This window comes from Lampris incognitus, chromosome 6 (assembly GCF_029633865.1).
Source record: "Lampris incognitus isolate fLamInc1 chromosome 6, fLamInc1.hap2, whole genome shotgun sequence".
Lineage (NCBI taxonomy): Eukaryota > Metazoa > Chordata > Actinopteri > Lampriformes > Lampridae > Lampris > Lampris incognitus.
In genome coordinates, this window is record NC_079216.1 from 38,527,806 (window position 1) to 38,550,238 (window position 22,433).

The 22,433-nt window shown below is 42.2% G+C and overlaps 1 protein-coding gene across 1 annotated transcript in view; it reads left to right on the plus strand.

The window, feature by feature from the left end:
* Positions 1-22,433, plus strand: part of tango6 (transport and golgi organization 6 homolog (Drosophila)) — a 41,943-nt gene that overhangs the window by 16,128 nt on the left and 3,382 nt on the right. The window contains exons 9-17 of the mRNA XM_056281903.1: positions 412-588; positions 1,658-1,784; positions 2,336-2,533; positions 4,957-5,100; positions 5,508-6,194; positions 7,939-7,996; positions 8,522-8,680; positions 14,517-14,668; positions 17,439-17,552. Coding sequence (XP_056137878.1) covers positions 412-588; positions 1,658-1,784; positions 2,336-2,533; positions 4,957-5,100; positions 5,508-6,194; positions 7,939-7,996; positions 8,522-8,680; positions 14,517-14,668; positions 17,439-17,552 — 1,816 coding nt within the window. The remainder of the gene's footprint in view (positions 1-411; positions 589-1,657; positions 1,785-2,335; positions 2,534-4,956; positions 5,101-5,507; positions 6,195-7,938; positions 7,997-8,521; positions 8,681-14,516; positions 14,669-17,438; positions 17,553-22,433) is intronic.

Sequence of the window (22,433 nt, forward strand, 5' to 3'; positions counted from 1 at the left end):
ATCTCTGTGAAATGCTTGGGTGGCATAGCAGACTAATATGTTAGTACCTCAACACAGATTTTTACAGTTCAAATCCCGATGTTGCCTCTAGCCCGGCTGAGCATTGTAGGTATTTAATTGACAATACTCCGGGGGGGAGGGGAGACGGGGGTAATCACCCACCAACCCACCTCTGTAACCAGTAACTCCTAAAGTCTGTGCCCTCCCCAACCACCATAGGGATTGCACAATGGTGGGACCTCAGGACAACAGGGAATTTGACTTGCCAAATTGGAATGAAAATGCGAGGAGAAAAAAGAAATGACCCCTTATTTTACAAAAACTTGGCTATGTAGTTTCTCACAGTAATTGATTTCAGGGTGAAGATTTGTATTCAAAACTGTTTGTGTGTGTACTTTGTGTGTTCCATAGAGGCCCCTGTCAGGAGATCTTGCTGTGGTACCTGGGTCACATAGAGCACTCAAAGGCCCTGTCAGTTCTGAGGCAACTCTCGGGCCTTAGTGAACAGCAAAATGAAGTAGCACCAGAATTCCACTTCACTCCTGGCAGCAATGGAGGGGCTACACTGAGCCCAAAGCCAATCATCAGGTGACAAGTACTGATAAACACAGTTAAAGGTCCATGTTTATCACAGGTGCTTGTTCGTGAATGTTCAAATCTATGCGATAAGCTTGATGGATTACAAACTCTTATCGTATTAAGCTCATTTTTGTTAAATGCTGTGCTTTGGTATTGCTTTGCCCTTTGCTCTGTATCCTCTCCTTCCTGTCTAATATGCTCTGTCTTATTTGAGTGATGCCTACCCTCTTAACTTATTCTGTAGTCTTGCTTTTGATCCCCAGTGATCAGTATACATGAACTTCAGTCAGACAAAATACCCACAGAGTGACCTTTTTAGCTTGTGCGAATTCCTCATTTTGTCAATATTAGCATATGATAGAATACATTGCTACATTAAATTCATTAACACAGTTATTTGTGTGTTAATGAGAGGTGAAGAAGAGAGTGCAGGCAGGGTGGAATGGGTGGAGAAGAGTGTCAGGAGTGGTTTGCTACAGAAGAGTGCCAGCAAGAGTTAAAGGGAAGGTTTACAAGGTGGTAGTGAGACCAGCTATGTTGTATAGTTTGGAGATGGTGGCACTGATGAAAAGACAGGAAGCAGTGAGCTGGAGGTGGCAGAGTTGAAGATGTTAAGATTTTTGTTGGGAGTGATGAAGGAGGACATGATTAGGAATGAGTATATTGGAGGGACAGCTCAGGCTGGACGGTTTGGAGACAAAGCAAGAGAGGCAAGATTGAGATGGTTTGGACATGTGTGGAGGACAGATGCTGGGTATATTGGGGGAAGGACGCTGAATATGGCGCTGCCAGAGAAGAGGAAAAGAGGAAGGCCAAAGAGAAGGTTTATGGACGTGGTGAAGGAGGACATGCAGGTGGCTGGTGTGACAGAGGAAGATGCAGAGGACAGAAAGAGATGGAAAAAGATGATCTGCTGTGGCAACCCCTAACGGGAGCAGCCAAAAGTAGTAGTAGTAGTAGATTTGTGTGTTAATGAACCTGTCCTCATTTGACTCTCACCTCTTCTGTTTCTTCTCTATTTAAGTGATGATGATGAATATAATCAAACTGATCACTCATTACTCAATTTTTCTGCTAGTGATGCCGATGATGCACTGTATGAACAACTGTCAGAGGAACAGTGGAGGTTGGAGTGTCTAGTTCACCTGTTGGCTGAGCTCCGGGACAGTGACCTTCCTGGAGACTTTTTCTTGGAGCTTCTGCAGGTTGCACATTTACATTACCATTGGACACTCACTCATTTTCGGTTGTGGATGCTTGTGAAGGAGTTATTGGTCGGGCGCTCAGGTTGTGTAGCGCACTAACATGCTAGCATCTCAATACTAAGGTTCACAGTTCATATTCCAGCATTGTGTGGCAAATAATTGACATTATTCTGGGCTGGGGAACCAGCAGGGGTAATATATCCTGCCGTTGCAATTAGTGACTCCTACAGATGGCAAGGCGCTAGTACAGTGGCTGAGGCATCTGTAGGAAATGGTACAAGCCTCTGCGCACATCAGAGAATTGATGTGTGTAGAAACCCTCAGCTGCCATGTGAAAAGAAGCTATAAGCAACTCTGTGTATATCAAAGGATGCATCTATTAGTCTACACCCTCCCCCTCCTCCCACCTGCGATTGTGGGGCTTTAGGAGAAAAGAGAACTAGACATGCCGAATTGGGACAAAATGAGGAGGAATTTAAAAAAAGAGAATAGTGGCATTGGTCGCCTCAATGTGTAGGCTAATTTCTGCTGTTTACCTGCTTCCATTGCAGGAGCTGACTAACTGGGCCACAGAAGAAGAGGAGGAAGAGGAACAAGAAGTGGATGTGTCGGCCATGACTCTCATGGAGTTGGAGAAGCAGCTGTTGGAGCGCACTGCTGGCCGTGGTCAAAGACTTGTCTTGCTGCAGGTGATAGCAGTGTTGTGCGAGGGTCTGCCTCATACTCTGCTGCTAAGGAAAATGACGCAGGTTAGAGAAAAGTTTTGTGACAAAAGGGTGAATCACTTTTATAAGGAAAAAAGTGTTGCACATATTTATTCCTTTAGAAAACTACACAAGTGCTTATATTGGTTATTGGTACTGATAAGTGTAAATAACCCTGCTTTGACAGTGTAGACCTATTCACTAGAGATGCATGATGAACAGGAGTAAAGATACACTGATGAATAGCTGCACACTGTTACAGCATGGTCATTGACACTTAACAGTACCAATAACCAATATAAGCATGTGCAGTTGCAGTGCAGGCTGCCTACTTGTCGATAATAGCATTATGTCTCTGGTATCTGATAAAGAAAGAGTGTCTGTTGTTGAGCAGTGTCTTGCTCAGCTAACAGGCCAGAGCTTTCATTATAGAACAATTTTCTTAACTGCAAAGTCTGAGAACGGATACGTCACTTAATCTTAGTCAAAACATTAACTAGTTGTGAGTCACTGCACATGTATTTGTCCTGGACAAAGGATCTATGAAGTGGTCTGACAGGGTCCATCACACACTTGGCTGCCTGGGAAAAGTCAATGTTAGCTTCTTCTACTGGCACCGCTAACACACAAGCCCCACTTAGGTAACACAAAAACTCCAGACTGCTAACCTTTCTTATAAGGGAAAATTGCATGCAAGTTGGCCTGGATGTGAAAACACAGTCCTCAGTTTATGCGGTTTGGTTATTTTGTTCAGAAATTAAGGTTCCTGAGACAATTATTGTCAGGTTAATAGAACTTTGGAAGGTGCCCTTTTGAAATTACCACTAGCTCATTGACTAGAAAGATACACATGGGTGACAAAGGAAAAACCACAGTAAATTGTCTTAGTAAGATGTGTTGGGCCACTATGAGCCTCCAGAACATTTTCAATGTTCCTTGTCATAGATTCTATAAGTCTCCGAACTCTGCTGGATGGATGGAACATCATTCTTCCAAAAGATACTCCCTCATATAGTGTTTTGATGATGGTGGTGGAGAAAAAATCTCCCATATGTGTTAAACTGAGTTGAAATCTGGTGAGGGCAAAGGCCATAGCATATGATTTACATCATTTTCATACTCATCAAACCATTCAGTAACCCCTCGTGCCCTGTGGATGGAGGTATTGTCATCCTGGAAGAGGCCACTCCTATCAGCATAGAAATGTTTCATCATAGGATAAAGTTGATTACTCAGAATAACTGTATTGATTTGCAGTGACCCTTTCCTCTAAGGGGACAAGTGGACCCAAACCATGCCAGGAAAATGCCCCCGCAGCAGAACAGAGCACCCAGACCCCCTCACTGTAGGGGTCAAGCATTCAGGTTTTTCATTTAATTTGTCACCCTTGTGTATATTAACTTAAATCTGCCAACCTCATTTACATGCTAACTATTTTCCTTGTGCAGCATATTTTAAATCCGCCCTGCTCTTGGTGAAAGCAGGTTATTTTGAGTCAGGCTATGCCACAAAAATAGCCTGCTCTAGTTTTAATGGTGTTGATGATGAGGAGGGGAAAAAATGATAGAGCAGGTTGTAAAGTGAGTGGATACAGTTACCGAGCCAACTGGCTAGCTGGCAGGTTTGCAGATTGACAGGGTCAATTATTGGCTGACTGGTTGACAGGGTAACTTGTTGCTTGGCAGGTTAACAATGAAACTTGCCGGGTGTTTGGCTGACAGCTGGCTGGCTGGTGGGGCCATTCTGTCTGAGGAAAAACAATTCCCTCACAGATTAAGAGCCCTCTTTGATAATGCTGTCTGCTTCAGTGGATAAATTCTTATTTTTAGCCGTCTTATCTTTAGTTGGTTGGTTTATTAGGGGTTTTGTTTTTGTACTAAGAGGCTTGGAAAAGTTTTTGCAGTTATCCACAAAAAAGAAAGATCCAGGGTACCTTTATTAAAGTGGCATGTTCAAATGATATATTAAAAAACAAAAAATCTTTACTGATATCCAGAGCCAAAAAGTGTACACTGTTTTTGTTGCGTTTCAGTGGTGAAAATTTAATAATGATGCAATTCAAGTGTTGATGAAAAATCAGTTAAATTCAGTCTCTGAGCTAGACCACATTACACAGTTATCATCAACATATCTTTTATTCTGGCAGTTGAACACAAAGTCCTCTCATTTTGCAAGCTACAAAACCAACATTTGGATTGGTAGTATTGGTAATCACTTTTCTATCCCTATCAAAGACCACCTCTTGTTTTTTCATTATTTTTCATTGTGCACCCAAGAAACACTCCCACATTTGCATCAAGTTAATGCAGTTGATTGGATATAAGATTAAGACTGTCTTAGGCATTAGTATATACTTAGTAATTACCTTTAGGTATTACATTGATTTATCCTGTAGTTTGTCTGTGATAATGCTCTTGACGTTTAAATGAAAGGACATTTTAGGTCTCTCTCTTTTTGTCCTTTTCTAGGTTGTTGACTTCATGGTGTCCCTTCTTCAGAGGGCCTGTATAGGTTTGGGCCAAGACCTTGCTCCTGGTACTGAGAATCCAGTGGAGAACCAGACTCTCAACATGGGAATGGGGCTGATAGCCACCCTACTCTCTGGACCACAGGTACTAATTGTTATAAATACTACACACATCTTTATTATGTTACTACCACTGAAACCCAATCTTACATACATACTAGAACTCAATATTAAACACCTAGCGAACACTAACCCAAAAGCAACCCTTTAACAGCCACTTTATAACATCCTAACAACCACCATGTTACATACACACTTACAACTTTCAACTGGTCAACACATTTTCTCTAGGAAATGAACTGTCAATTTTTTGAATGAAATATGTTTGGATATTGTGTAATAAGTTTTCTCTTTTCATGTCGAGACACCTGGAATAATGTCCTAATTATAAGATGGGGTTATTTGATTCAATGGCTCCACTGTCACCTTTTATAGATGTTGCTTATATTATGTCTTTTTATCCTTCTCTCTTCCCCTCTTTTAATCTCAAAGCTCAGTGCAGCGGACTATACCTCTATGTTGAGGCTTCTTCCATCATTGGCAGAGCTATCCCAGAAACACCCTGAGGTGGTTATCCAGGAGCTGGCATCCAACCTAAGAGTTGTTATCGCCACACATGGAGTCTACAGGCCAGAAAGCCTTCCAGCCACTGACCAGCGCACCAGGAACCCTGAAACAACACAGAACAACCAAAAAGTGTGTTCCATGAAGCAGCAAAAAATGCAACCTCAAACAAAAGACTCACATGTGTCACACTACAATCTTCATTCATCTGCTGTGGACACCATTCATAACTCCCCTACTCCTCACACACTTGCCAACACTGCATCCACTGCCCAGCCTAAAAAAAACCCACACCCAAACCGAACTCATGCTAGCTTTGATGCTGAAGACCCCCAAGCCAAAGACATTAATCAAACCCTGACAAAGTTGTTCACCTCTGGGCACAATGAGTACACCAAGACCCCTGAAGCTTTTGCACCAGACAGAGGTATTAAGTCAGGAGAGAGGAACTCTGGCATTACTAACACTGGGCCTCCCACAAAGGCTTTTTCCGATTTGCTATTGGAGGCATGTGACCCTGATGTGCCAACCCGAGCAGTGGCCCTGAGGGCACTAACACGGATGATACAGGATGGGATTGCAGACACAGTGGAGGCCCAAGAGAAGGTCCTCATGGTGGGTTGTTGAGTCAAATACTTAACCTCTTTTTTTCGCTTTGCTTAGCTACCTATTTGATCTTATTTTTCCACTGCTTAGTTATGCACTTAATCTCACAATTAGATTTATAACACACAAGCTATGACTTTACATGCCTCTTGTTTTAGCCATCCTTAAAAACTCATTGATAAAATGAAGATAATGATAATGATGACATTGCAAAATCCTGGTAATTCTTTACTTGTTTGTGATGAATAAAAAAGACACAACATAAGGCTTTGTAGTCCTTACTGTATAATTTTCTAAAGTATTAGTATGCATGTCCCCCCATAATGCCCTACTTTACCCTTTTCCTCTACCTCCTCGAATACTACTGTGGTATATCATCTATCTTCAGTGACTCTCCTGAGGCCCTTTGGCCCCCTCTGAAGTTGGCCTTGATTGATGCTTCGCCTCTGGGCTCTCTGTTATCACTTCCTTGCACTTACATCCCAGAGCCAGTATAAATGTTGTTAAGGTGTGTGTGTGTGCATGCATGTGTATGCATACTACATTCACATGATGTGTGTCTGTTGTAAAATGTTGCATTTGTGTAGGTTATCATTTTTGTCTCTGCTGGGAAAGTTCCTGTGTGTTTCGATGTGTGTTTGTGTGTGCCAACAGTGTGTATGTAGTTACCCATCTCTGTCATCTTTATAATAGTCTGTCTGAGTGTGTAGATCCATGTGCACATTTGCACATACATAGGTGTATCAGGAAACCTGCATGCTGCAGATAGTTTTTCTTTGTCTCTGTCTCCTGGGATAGTCTTGTGGGAGAGCAAAGGAAGATGTTTAATAAATGAGCCAGTTGAACCTATGTCCTGGGGGCCTGAGGGAACAGTGATATTCTATAGGGACTTGTTAAGTTGGCATGGGTAGTAGGGAAAGCACTGCAGCTCATTTTCTATTCACTATAATGAGAAGCCCCCACTGTGGACACCATCAATAATCCCATACCCCCAACTGTCACAAAAAGGACCCCCTTATCAATCTTTTCCCCCCTTTGCCTCTTGCCCACTTTATGGGGGATTCTCACAATTTTTGAGGCTCCCTACTAACCCAGAAGACTCCTCCCCTTTTGTCTCTCACTCTCTCTCTCCTCACCCTTCCTCCTCCTTTATTAATAGTACTATGCTACACTAGTGTATAGTGAAAGTGCTCATATACACCCCTTCCCCTGTTTCTCTTGTGCACCCTCATGTTTCTTATGTGTGTTTGTGTAGTTGGATGGGTGTTGTAAAGAGGCGGGGGTTCAAGCTGCCCTCTGACCCATCCAATTGCAGGGCCTCTTATAAATATCCTCCCATTATAACTGAATCTTAACACCATCATCACCTTCATCCAACTCCCCTTCATTACCCATCGTCCTTCAAAGTTCAGCTCCACCCAAACCCCCATTTTATCCATACCCATCTAAGAAACTCTCATGTTCATTGTCTCCCCCATCTTTTTCACCCTTCCAAAATGTATAAGGGTCTGTTACCTGGGGGCACTGTTGGGATTATTTGTTTTCATCTTGGCTTTATTGTCTTTTCAATGCATTCAATACTGTGTCAGATTAGTGGTTCTTTCTGGTAGTACAAGTACTGGAAATACGCGCTGGGGATTTCCCTTAGGTTTGTCAGACAGTCATAACATTGTATATCCAATAAGATAGAATAGATTGGTAAACATATATTTGTATATGTGGTAATTTGAAATGTGGATGCTCTCTCCTCCAGCTCTTCTTGGAAAACCTGGAGCATGATGACGCCTTTGTGTACCTGTCTGCCATTCAAGGTAATGTTGCAACATAAGCAAATGAGATACTTGCATCAAGAGGGATGGGATATTTTCTAAGGGTGGGCAGAAAACCAATTCAGCACAAAATCACCATACTAAGCTGTGACAACTTAAATGTTGCAGTATTTCCCCTGAATCGTAATGTTAAAGCACAATTAATCGATGCTGTAAAGACATTTGATTAATGATTTCTTCATTGCTGAATGTTTGAATTCAGAGAATCATACTCAAATTTTAAGCTTTTGTAACACATGGGGCTTAAATAGATTTCAATATTTATATTGTTATGATATTTGAAAAATTGCAATATTTATCAAAATGGCAATAAAATATCGTAATATCAAATCAGGAGTTATCTGCTGATTCCCAGCCCTAATACTTGCATCTAATAACCGAAGTGTTCTAATTTTGATTGATGATTGTTTTTTTTTTTAGGAAATCTCCTCTGCGGCAATACGGTAATTAACCCTTACTATAGATGGCAGAATGGGTTAATTGTATCATGTGTCCGATCCTCTGCAGGTCTTGCTGTGCTAGCTGACTCCTTTCCCGAGAAGATCCTGCAAAAACTTCTGGGAGAGTTCCAGAACAACCCCTCTCTACCCACCTCTGACAAACAAAACTCATTGGAAACACGCCTCAAAATAGGAGAGGTCCTGATGAGAGCCAGCAGGGCAATGGGTAAGAATGATTAGTTTACCTCTTAAGTGTTAATCCTCCCTTTAACCATAACAACTAAATTTGAGTCCCTTAACCTAATTAAACTCTAACCCCCTATTCCATTACGGTATGCTGTATAACGTTATATGTATATGCTTTAAATGTCTTTTACAATGCATATTTTCAGCTTGCTGGATGTCACTGAAACCAGCCAAACAATTATGTTTTGGAATAGAGTTTCAACTAAAGAGGAAGGGTCACTTGACTAATAAACTAAGGATTTATTATAATTTTACGTCCCGCCAATTTTATATCCTATATATCATTTTATATCCTTCCATCACATAGATTGTATGCTATATCCTAAATAGATACCTCCAATGCTATATCCTAAATATGCTATATCCTAAGTAGGTACCTCCAGCTACAGCTGCCAACTGCTCCTATACAATAGGATGGGTTAAATGCAGAGAACAAGTTTGTTGTAAAAATACAATTCATTTGGGTGTCCGGGTAGTGTAGCAGTCTATTTCGTTGCCTACAAACACAGGGATCACCAGGTCGAATCCCCATGTTACCTCTGGCTTGGTTGGGCGTCCCTACAGGCACAATTGGCCGTGTCTGTGGGTGGGAAACCAGATGTGGGTATGTGTCCTGGCCTGTTCGCTGCACTAGCGCCTCCTCCGGTCGGGACACCTTTTCGTGGGGGACTAGGCAGGATAACGTGATCCTCCCACGCGCTACGTCCCCCTGGCGAAACTCCTCACTGTCAGGTGAAAAGAAGTGGCTGGTGACTCCACATAGTATATTGGAGGAGGCGTGTGGTAGACTGCAGCCCTCCCCGGATTGGCAGAGGGGATGGAGCTTGGACCGGGACAGCTCGGGAAAATAGTAATTGGCCAAGTACAATTGGTGAGAAAAAAGGGGGAAAAAAATAAAAAATACAATTTGTGTAAGAATACAATGATGAAATAAAAATAAAATGGCTTTCTTTCTTCAATAAATGATTTATTCTTGCTATCGTCACTTCGACATTATCACTTCCTGACATTTATACGGTTGTTATCATCCCCACAAAATTTTTCATGATCTTGTGGTATGTCTTTATATATGTACGTATGTATTATATTAATTATGTTGTATGCTTTTATATTTGCATGAATATATATTTTCACTTATTCTCAGTTATGCATTAATGAGTTCATCAAATGGAAGAAGTGTCTTGATGCATGCTCAATAATCCAGGTAAGAAAATCAAAGAAGGTTGAATCAGTTCATCTGGATACAACGTTTATTGACAGATATGTTTCATCACTCAACTAAGCGACATCTTCAGTCTAAACTGACTGCAGGTGTCCCCAACCTTATAAACAATACAGTTGCATAATGACTGAAACCAATGACTAGTTTCATATACAAATATGGGTGTGACCATTAATTAGAGTTTCAATGGCCATGTGTACTATTCACAGAGGATTTGGGAATGTTTGCAATCGCAGCATTGTAAGATGGCAACAGATGTACTCTTAGGACACAGACACACCAAACCGACATCAGTAAACTAGGCCGACTGTTGCGTCTCCTCGTGTCACCTGCGTCTAGGCCAAAAAGTAGCACTCGAACACACCGCAAAGACTGTAGCCAACTAGCATGTATGTTCTGCGCCTGCATGAGAGGAAATAACTCTCCATACCAGCAGGTGGCGGTATTCTGTATTCATCATTCAAAATTTGAAACCGGAAGACCCAGGACTGCGGATATACAAACCATAAACAAAGCAGCATTTGCTTACCATTTTCACTAAACTCATGCTCACTACAAACAGTGTCGTAATATGGCTATTTCTAATCGAGAATATGTCTAATAAAAAGTTGCAAATGGCACTGGCATTGTCAGCCCTATATTAGCTTCTTGAAATATTCAGGTGAGATGACGAAAAATGAAAAGAGCCTTCTGTGTGTGGCCTCTTGACTTCGTCGTTTGCTTACTTTCGTGACTTCTGTTTTTCTTCTCGTGCACTGATTTGCTAAGCTGAACAGCCAATCAGAGTGATCTCTCTCACCTACAGGTTCCGCCGCCTATTCAATATGCTGAATTGGCCAAAAAACTGCTGACAGGTCCAACTAGTGCCAACGGTGTGGGACACACTGCAAAAACTAGGGCCACAGATGCTCACCGATGGCCCAACATTGGCCGACAGCCGACCGTCTTCCTGGTGTGTCATGGCTTTTAGGCCCCCTTCGGTTCAGGGACGGTCGTTCTTTCTTAACATAGATGGCCTCTTTGACTCCCCGTTAACCTGTTAACCTGTTAACCAGCATTCCGCCCTATCGAGGAATCCTTAAAAGAGTGGCCACTGGCCTGTAGATGGGTGTAGACAGCGGAGTCCAAATGGAAGAAGGTGCATCTTGGTAGTAAGACAGTGAAAAACAACTCATGTGAAAACACTGGTATGCAGAAACTTTTAACACAAGGGTTACTACAAAACACAGTGGTCTTAAGTATTGGCAACACCAACATGTTCCAAGTGCATCTTTTCTCATGCCCCTAATGAGGTTTACCAAATGCAGATAGCACGGGCTGTCACCAAGACATTGTAAGATAACTGTTACAAAACCACCTGCGTACAGAACCTCCTTACACCAAGGGTGTCATCATCCTATCCACTGTCACCGTCTCTGTTATCTTGTCCTTTTAGTGGTTCCTTGATGCTGCTAACAAGATAAACAGTGGATGAGGCGCTATTGATTAGTTTAATTATTTATTAGTGTGCAGAGGGAAATGTGAGTGTGAATGGTGGTAATAAAAAGTGTGTCGACATCTAGCCACAATGATGCAGTCAACAGGAACTTGATAGTTTGAAGAGGGGACTTACACTGATGAGCCAAAACGTTATGACCACTCAAAGGTTAACTGATTAACGTTGTTCATCTTCAAACAAAGGTATTACACGTCAAGATTTGGGTAGATTAGATGGTAAGTGAACAATCAGTTCTCGTAGTCAACATGTTGGATGCAAGAGAAATGGGCAGGAGTAAAGACCTGAGTGACGAACGAAAGCGCCTACAATGCACATGTGAGTGTCGGAACTGGACCTTGGAGCAGTGGAAGAAGGTTGCCTGGTCCAATGAGTCCCATTTTCTTTTAGATCATGTGGATGGCTGTGTATGTGTGCGCCATTTACCTGGGGAAGTGATGGCACCAGGATGCACTGTGGGAAGACAACAAGTCAGTGGAGGCAGTGTGATGCTCTGGGAAATGTTCTGCTGGGAAACCGTGGGTCTGGCCATTCATGTGGACATCAAGTTGACATGTGCCACCCACCTAAACATCGTTGCAGACCAGGTACACCCCTTCATGGCAATGGTATTCCCTGAGGGCAGTGGCCTCATTCAGCAGGATAATGCCCCTTGCCACATTGCACACATTGTTGGGGAATGGTTTTAGGAACATGATGAAGTGTTCAAGGTGTTCCCCTGGACTCCAAATCTCAATCCAATTGAGCATATGTGGGATGTGCTGGACCAACATGTCTGATCCCCGATGGCTACACCTCACAACTTAAAGGACTTGAAGGATCTGCTGCTAATATTGTAATATTGTTGCCAGATACCACAGGACCCCTTCAGGGGCCTTGCAGAGTTTATGCCTCAGTAGGTTGGTGCTGTTTTGACGGCACATGGAGGACCAACAGCACGTTAGGCAGGTGGTCATAATGTTTTGGCCTATCAGTGTATTATGAATGGCTTATTTGTAGTTGGTTCATAATGCTATAGTAAATAAGTGCGTTTTTTCAGAAATGCATTCATTATATCATGTTAACATGCATGTTTGTCTATCATTCTTAGCTTTGGATCAGCAATAATTAGTCTGTGACTATCACACCACAAAAGCCACAGTGCCTGCTTGTTTTCTACCCAGCTCTCTGTTTTGAAGGCACTCTGTGTTGAAACCTTTTACTGTTAGAATTCCCTGTTTTGGTTCTTCCCCCCTCTGATTTTGTCTGCCAGATTGCCCTCGTACCATTTCTCTCAGACAATCAAGGGGTTTATGTCCTTGCTGAGAGATTCGAAAGACCTTCGACTAGCTGCGCAGCCAGCCAGGGAAATAGAGCAGTGAGGGTCTGTGTTTGTCAAGACACCCTACCCTCCAGCCCCCTCTTCTTACCCCCGTCCTCACCCACCCAGAGGCCAAATGTGGCTTTTGCCAGGCTGTCTTTTTTTAGCAAGAACATTTTCTTAATTGACTTGCTTGGTTTAGTGGCTGTTGAGTAAAAACAAGGTTAAGTCAAGTACAGTCGATTTGCTTCCATTTTGTGACTGATTAAACCTGCAGAGAGCCTCAAAATCAATGAGTTCTACTACAATGTGCAGGAAGCAGCAACAAATACACCAAAAGGAAATAACAATGCATATGTTCTTGACCTCACCACATGAACTTCATTTACATATTAAAGGTATTGAATATGTATGAACATTGCATTACATTGCATTAAGGATCCAGAAGCATTAGTGGGTTCTTTTGTATTTTGTTTTTTATATCATAATGTTAATTCTGTACCTGTCCCTTAGAGTTCAAGTTTGTGCATGTCTGAATGTGTACATGTAGGAGCAGATTGAAGACTATTACTGCTCACCCTCAAGTACTTGCTTACAATGTGCTTGTTTTTGCCTTGATTGAATCAGTTACAGCCATGACCATCTTTTTGAGACGAGAAACTGGAGAGGACAGCTGAACTGGCATGGACTGTCTGTTTGTGTGTGTACGTTTGTTGTGTTTTTGTATCTGTGTCTGAATCTGAGAGAATGTTGGCAGGAAAGGTTAATCTAGGACAAGCTGAATGAATCAGTGTTGCGTGCGTGTGTGTGTGTGTGTGCGTGTGTGTGTGTGTGTGTGTGTGTGTGTGTGCGCATGTGCTTGTGCTTGTGCTTGTTTCTGGATTAGGCCAGTATAACCAGCTGTAGGGATCTAGGTCTAGCCAGGCCACATGGGTTGAAATAGATGCTCCTGCCAACACTACTACTAGCCATTTAGCTGGCCTTCTCCTCTTCTTGAACGCTATTGGCTCTATTTCTCTGGTGTTTGGCTGAGTTAGCCTTAGTCAGCAGGGATCTCAGATTTTTATTGTTTGTTTGTCTCTGACTCTATTTTACTCTGCCTTGTATCACTCTGTCTCTGTCTCTCTCTCCCCCAGCAAACACATTAACACAGCCGTTACACAGAAAATTACTATAGTATAATAAACCTCTGTGAGGAACATAAAAAGAAAAGCCGAGGAGAGGTTGTTTTTTTTGTTTTTTGCTGTTTTAGTAACCCTGTCTGACTGGGCATTTACTTTCAAAGGAGAGGGAACTCCTTACCTGAATGCATCATGAGACAGGTCATGCCCTGCTGAGGAGCATCCGAGGAGCTACACACCTTATTTCTGCCTCTGTTTTGACTTCAGAAATCACAGCTCCTCACGGTTGGATTGCACTGTATAAAAATTATTCAAGAAGTAGTCTGTTGAGCTGTTCTTCATTTATTGAAATTTAATCACTAACTGCTTTTTTCCCTGGAATTTTCCTAATCCACCTGAAGAATGCAAAATAACTAACAAGTAAGGCTCTCAATGCCTTACCAATGGGGATGATACTGGTTACAGTCTGCACTAAGAACTGTGGCACACTGGAAAGTGATTTGTGAAGGATAAAATTAGGATATAATTTTCATATTGCTATCAATGCAGATGGGCCGCAGTAGCACCGGCTACTATGACTTACATTTGCAATCATATTTTTTTTATTTTATTTTTTTATTAGCTAGAGCAGATCCACCAACTTGTCTCTTGTCTTCCTCCCTACCTATCTTATCCTAGGTGACCTGGCACCTCACCTGGGCCGTCCTCTGATCGGGGTTTTCTTGCGGGGGACGAGAGACCAGGATCAGACAGTCCGAGCCAGCTGTCTGTCCAACCTTGGAGAGCTGTGCCAGAAAATGGACTATGCTCTGGGACCTCTAGCTCAAGAGGTGAGGTGGACAGCTCTTTTGATTTATCAATATGGCACAGCTGTATTTCTAAGCAGAAAAAAAGCCACTTGAGTAAAGCTATTAGACCAAGTGACAATAAATCTAATCTTTCAAAGCATACTAATGGAATAATTGTGGGCAAAGTGGCCTGCTGCACCTAAAACTCAGGAGAAAAAAAACATCCATCCATCCATTATCTAAACCGCTTATCCTGCTCTCAGGGTCTTGGGGACTCTGGAGAAAAAAACAGTTTAAATTATGTTGATAAAAGATGATGATTGCTGTCAGATGGTATTTACATTTCCCTTATGCATGGTGGCTTAATAGTTGGTACTGTCACCTCACAGCAAGAGGGTCCTGGGTTCAATCCAGCCCTTTTGTGGAGAATGCATTCTCTTCCTGTGTTTGCATGGGTTTTCTACTGTGTACTCTATTTTCCTCCCATGATCCAAAGACATGCATGTTATGTAAATTGGAAACTCTAAACTGCCCGTAAGTGTGAATGGTCGGTGAATGATTTTATATAAGGGCCCCAACCTGTCCAAGATGTCTCCCCTCCTTCCGCCCAATACCTGCTGGAATTGGCCAGCAGCTCAACTATATTTTCAACATTTCCCAGAGAACACAAAATTGTCGCAAAAGGAATTGGTTTAATTATGGGTTTTTAGTATGGCTTTCGAGGTAGGTTATTTTATTTGAGAGTTGGAAAAAAGTGTCGCATACTCAGCTTACAGTGATCAGCACCTCACTACAACCCTTGGTGTGTGTTACTTTTCCATTATGGTGTATTTTATTTGCCCAGGTATTGTTGGTCTCATAATCATTCACTCTCAAGAAAATAGTCATCCCACTTTTTCTGCACAAGCTCTCTCTTTGCTTTAGTTAGACATCAAGCACTTGCTGTCTTGTAGAGGGTTCAGTAAATGTGAGAGTCCAGATATGTGGTAATTCTAATGGAGTGTGTGTGTCTGTGTGTGTGTGTGTGTGTGTGTGTGTGTGTGTGTGTGTGTTTAAGTAAGCATCTGTATGCATGTATCTGCCAGGGGAAATGGATCCTGTCAGGGCTGGGTCATTCTTAGGTCAAAGGTCAGGGAGGATCAGGTGTGACTCAGGTTAAAATTCAAGGGTTATTATCATTCTCAGGAAAGTGGAACCAAGAGAGGCGTTCCAGCTTCAATGTGAGAGGCTTAAGCGGCATCAATTCCCATTACACTCTCAGTTCTCTGGACTGAACAAGTGTCATTTGTATGAATGGGGACTATCAACAATTAGGCATTGAGTTTGTCTCTGGTTAACTTCTTCCATTTAAATAAAAAGAAAATAAACAGAAATCTGGAGAATATTTAAGGAAGCCTCCAAAAGTGTAAGTCTAGTTCAGAGTAGTGCTGTTGCAGCCTGACTCTGTTTTGTCTCTCCTTAACAGCATTTCCCTTTTCGTTTTTTTTTTGTGCTGCCCCATCTGCTCCACTCTCTCTTCACCCCTGCATGGCGGTGTGATGAGATAGTCACTCCTCTCCCGCTGTAGGGCCATGCCTTGCACACAGGCCAGGCTCTTGACTGATGCTTGTGTGTCTGTGTGTATGTGTTTGGGTGTATGTGCGTTTGGATTGACGGGTAACTTTCCTCAAATACATAAATACATGTCCACTCACCTTGATCAGGGTCCAAACTGGGAAATGTGTGTGTAGAATATATTTGAGGGAGCAGAAACTTCAAGGTATTGCAGTGGTCAGAGACTTAAATAAAGATGCTGGTGTGTGTGTGTGTGTGTGTGTGTGTGTGTGTGTGTGTGTGTGTGTGTGTGTGTGTGTGCGTGTGTGCGTGCGTGCGTGCATGCATGTATGTGCTCCCTGTAGTCTCCTGTCAATGAATAAGCAGCACTGTCAGCTGGAGAAACAGGGATGCTTATTCATGAATTTACCCTCTGTAACAACCTAATCCCTCTCACACTGTTTGTGCATTGCGTGTGTGTGCATGTTTGTGTGTATGTGTCTACCTTGTGAATATGTGTGTGTGTGTGTAAGTGTAAGAGAAAGTCGAAGTGAGGAACTACATTTATTTAAATGTCTGATCAATACATCAATCACTCTAAATGACCACTAGTTCTGACCTCAGCATTGCGGGTTCATAGCCCATTGGGGGTTTTTTTCCCAGCCATGTGTGTGTTTTTCTACTGGCACGTTCCTAAAGAAAAGTGAATGTAACTCTCCAGATCAGCTTTCAGCTTTTCTGCTTTTCATCTTTGAATTAATTTGAAGATTTTACTTACTACTTTTTAAGTTGTATGAGACGTCACTTGCAGGTATACCCCAGACCTTTGGAGTCCTTGAAATGCTAGTAAGTCTAAACTGAGGGCTAAAAGTCTTTGACCAGTGGAGACATTAGGGTTTTTAATATCCTGTCTGAGAACATTTCTACATGCAAAATCTATTGATTTGTTGTCACCTATATTATTTTTGTCTATTTAAGCATTTTATTCCCTTGTTTTAATTTATACCTGCCATTGGTGAATTTTAACTCTTATAAGTATAATCATTTCTTGATAATTTAGGCTTAATTCATGTTTGGTGCTAATGCCATGTATAAAAGGCCCTAAATGCCATGCACAGACATGGTGTACCTATGAGTTTCTCAACAGTTTACAGCCCTTGTACATGCTGAGATGTCTATGATTTGTTTGCGTGTGTGTGTGTGTGTGTGTGTGTGTGTGTGTGTGTGTGTGTGTGTGTGTGTGTGTGTGTGTGTGTGTGTGTGTGTGTGTGTTCCCCAGTTAAGCTGCTGTCTAACTGCATTGATAAAGACGGAGAAGGAGGCAGAGGTGAGGAGAGCTGCCGTTCATGTTATTGCCTTGCTCCTCCGAGGCCTCAGTGACAAAACTACCCAGGTATACAAACACATGCACACAATACTATGCAGAATCACAAAGACACACTGACATATTCTGGTGAGAATAAACACTTGTCAGCACAACAAGACACACCCCATGCACATTATGAGTTCCACATTCATAATGTAATGAAGCCCTTGAATAGAATTTGGCCTCATCTACACCTTTGGTGGGTAATTTTCCCATTGACCCCAGCTGAGGTAGAAATGAGTCAGTAGGTCTTCAGCACCATTGAATGATTCACTCCCCTAGTATTGTTGAGCTGTTTGCCTTCCCTGCCAGCTGAAACAAAGCACCAACCTACACACCTATTTTACAATCGATGTTAAATGACTGGTCGTGACAGTCAGTGTTTCTGAAGGATTCATTGCCAGAAATGTTCCACTGTAAGAGAACTAAGTAGAGATTTTTTTTTAACCTTGCCCAAGAGTCTTTGAAAGAAAGTGTTTTACTATATGCTGAAGAGGAAATGTTTGAGACCAGAGAGGTGATTTGTGAAGCTGCAGGGACACAGTATTTTGTTGTCAGGTGACCGTGACTCTTGGTGAATGGATTTGGTCGGACAGGGCTGGTAGTTAGCAATTTATTCTGTGTAGCGAAGTAGTTGGTCGATTCAACATACCCTTGTCCACTATGGCTTCCTGTTCATCTGGTTGTTACCTTAATACGCCATAATCTATGGAGTCAACTATATACTCAGCCAAATATAAAAAGAAATACACTATTTGGATTTAAGATCAGAGTATACATGTGCAAATGTGCTGGAAAGTGCTTTCATGCATGTGTTTTCTATGCCATTGTATCAACAAGGATAAGGAGGTGAAAGTTCAGAGGGGGTGATGAGGACATTCAAAGGTTATTGTGGTTTCAGAATGTCTACACTATCAAAGGGCATCCTTGAAGAAAGCCAGTCAAATACAAGTTTTTTTAAAAAATCTTTTTATTGATTTTCGAACCAGTGTTGCATACAAAACATTGCTGTATATCATCACCTTCTTAAAATAATGGCCTAAGTCATATTTTCAAAAACAGAATGAACTGACAAATTTTGTTTCAGTTTCAGTTTATTCTGGGTTTTTTTTAAACTTGAAAATATGACTTAGGCCATTATTTTAAGAAGGTGACGATATACAAAATGTCCAATTGAACTGGTTTCATACATTTATAAACAGAATGTATTATAGTGAGGTATACAAACAGTAGAAAAATAGCAGCAAAAAAAAAAAAGATATAAGAAAGACAATAAAAAGAACCATCAAAAAGACATGCATGTTTAGGGCCCTGTCGGGCCATCGGTGAGCGTCTGTGACCCTAGTTTTTGCGGTGTGTCCCGCACAGTTGGCACTAGTTGGGTCTCTGTTGGCCTTTTGGCCGATTCAGCATGTTGAATTGGCGGAGCCCGTCGGTGAGAGAGATCACTCTGATTGGCTGGTCAGCTTAGCGAATCAGTGCAGAACATACATGCTAGTTGGCCGTCAGCTGTAGTATTTGTGGTGTGTTCAAGTGCTATTTTTGGCCCAGACGTGAGGCGATGTGAGGCGACGCAACAGTCGGCCTTCATCGCCGCTAGTCGGTTTGGTGTGTCTGGGCCCTTAGGGTTAGTACTCCTGTCTGTGCCACTGACCGAGGCAATGGGAAAAGAACTGGAGATGGTCCCCAGGTGCTGCACGGCAGCTGCTCACTGCTCCTAGCAACACAGCTAGGATGGGTTAAATGCAGCTCAGAATTTCCCCACCGGGATTGATAATAAAGTATATTAAAAAAAATATTATATTGAAATAATCAATCCCTATTCCAATTAATTATTACCCAATCTTCATATACCTATTAGCCCAATAACTCCTCCCACCCAATCCCTCCCATTTGTTACAAGAGAAAAACACTGCAAGTGAAAGGCAAATAGGTACACTCATTATACCAATTAACCCAATAACATTTCCCACCCAAATTCTTCCCATTGACTATTAAAAAAAAAAAAAAAAAAACTAAGAGGGAGAAAAATAAATTCATTTCATACATACACACACACAGAGCAGTTTTTTTTTTAAAAACTAGGCTGAGGGCATATTGATGTTTGGTATTTGGGACAGTGGGCTCTGTTTCAAAGGATGAGAGGCTGCTGTTACAGATGCTTACAGGTCCTGTAATCTAGTCCTAGTTTCTCTGTGGTTATTATCATGATAATAGACTACCTGGTAACTTCTTGCTGTGGACAGGTAGGAAACTCTCTCCAACACTGTTTCAGAAACAAAACCCTGTAAATCTCTCTCTCTCGCTCTCTCTCTCTCTGTCACATGTTTCATGTCACTTTAAGTGCTGTGTCAGTAATAGAAAGTCCATACTCATTGTTGACATCTGGGTTCAAGTGTGATTCTCATGTAGTTAATTACAGGGCTCAGGCCAACAAGATCACAGTTCCTTGGCCCATGTTCATTACAAGTTTCAAATTAGGAGCTCCTGTACACTATTACTGACTGGATCCCCTTGGTCATCATATCAGTGGTGTGGTGCTGATAAAGATGTGTAGCAAATAAGCTTCTCAAAAAGTTTCCAAAGCCATTTAATATCATTAATTCATAGTAAGAAACAGCACATTAGATAAAATAAAGGAATTCAATGAAGAAATTGAAACTAGTGGTATAGAAATATAAAACTGGCACGTAGTTTAATAATGATATTAGATAGATGTTAGCTTATTATCTAAAACCAGGTGTGAATTAAAAAAAATTAGGAGAAGTCATTTTATTGTTCTTTATTTTGCCAGGAGCCAATTGAAATTATGAAAATATTAAAAAATTCTGAACTATTGCATTAGACTATGGGTTTCTACCCAGAATGAGCCATAGGAGTGTCTTGATTGGGTCACCACATGACAGAAGTTATTTTTTTGTTTTAAGTCTACCCCTATTTTATATTCACTGCTCATGTAGTACATAGGGGCGGCACAGTGGCGCGGTGGTTAGTGCGGTTTGCCTCACAGCAAGAAGGTCCTGGGTTCGAGCCCCGGGGTAGTCCAACCTTGGTGGGCCATCCCGGGTCGTCCTCTGTGTGGAGTTTACATGTTCTCCCCGTATCTGCGTGGGTTTCCTCCAGGAGCTCCGGTTTCCTCCCACAGTCCAAAGAAGTGTAAGTCAGGTAATTTGGCCATACTAAATTGTCCCTAGGTATGTGTGTGTGTGGTGGTGGTGTGGGCCTCCTGTGATGGCCTGGCGACCTGTCCAGGGTGTCTTCCCGCCTGCCGCCCAATGACTGCTGGAAATAGGCTCCAGCATCCCCGCAACCCTGAGAGCAGGATAAGCGTTTTGGATAATGGATGGATGGATGGATGTAGTACATAGTAGGTTTAATTTTCTCAGTCATCTGTCCTTTTCTTTGTACTGAACATGCAGCTGCAGCTTGCCATCTAGAATTCAATATTGGGGGACAAATCCACAATCCTCATTTGGTGCAAAAAAACACTCCGTAGTTCAGTCCAAACTAATCTGATGTTACACCAGTCTATCATTGCAAATATGAGAGGTTATTTTTAAAAATTTACTGTTTTTATGGTAATTTCCCAGCATGCTATTTCCTGTAACACAAGCCTATCTACAAGTGGAGCGCCACAGCACAACAAAGCAAACACTAATAGTGAAGTCACACTGGAAGCAGTGAAGCTAGATAACTGTGTTGGGTTTTCCAAGCTGTTCTGCCAATGTACAGAGGCAGACAAAATTAACATTTGGTGAAAAGTACAAGAAATGTTTTTCTGATTTGTAAAATTAATGTAGGGAAGGATTTCATCTACATGCAATGAATATCTGTCTTATCTTGGTTAGTTGTTGATCTTATGTTGGCTATTTTCATTTGTTTAATTCAGTTTAACTATGGATAAAACTATACAACAAATATGTCAGTTGGCAAGATGGCACACCCACAGACAAAGAATAATAGCAGACAGAAGCGGTGCATGTTTGTTTCACTGGTTCCACTATGTCTTCACCATAAGAGGGTAAACATGACTATACATTTTTAAAATGACCACTCATTCGCTATGATAGACTGCTGTAGCATCAAGTTATCTTTGGCTGAACCGTGGAGAACTTTTTTTTGGACTGAGAAGATTTATGAATTTGACCCCCATTAATTGCAATTGGCAGCATGGTGGTGCAGTGGTACAGTGGTTAGTGCGGTCGCCTCACAGCAAGAAGGTCCTGGGTTCGAGCCCCAGGGTAGTTCAACCTTGGCGGTCATCCCGGGTCGTCCTCTGTTTGGAGTTGGCATGTTCTCCCTGTGTCTGTGTGGGTTTCCTCCATGTGCTCTGGTTTCCTCCCATAGTCCAAAGAAATTGTCCCTAGGTGTGTGTGTGTGTGTGTGTGTGTGTGTGTGTGTGTGTGTGTGTGTGTGTGTGTGTGTGTGTGTGTGTGGGTGTGTGTGTGTGTGTGTGTGTGCGCGCGCGCACGCCCTGTGATGGTCTGGCGGCCTGTCCAGGGTGTCTCCCCACCTGCCGCCCAATGACTGCAGGGATAGGCTCCAGCATCCCCATGACCCTGAGTAAGGATAAGCGGTTTGGATAATGAATGAATGAAAATAATTGCATTGAGCTGTAGAAGTCAAGCTGGACCTTTGTGTCCAGTATGAAGAGAAGGATGGATGACTGAAAATGAAACCAGCCTATGTACTACAATGAACGGCGAGTATAAAATGGGGATTGACTTCAGCAATTCTGCACTACTCCTTTAAGAGCTGCTGCATCATTGTAACATGGCTTTGTGGCCTCTGCACTGCCGCTATTCTGATCAGCTTGTCCAGTGGCTGATTTGCGGCCCACCCCACCCCACCCCATCCCAGCCTTGGCCAGGTCTTGTCATTAGGCAAACAGCTGGGTACCACTACACC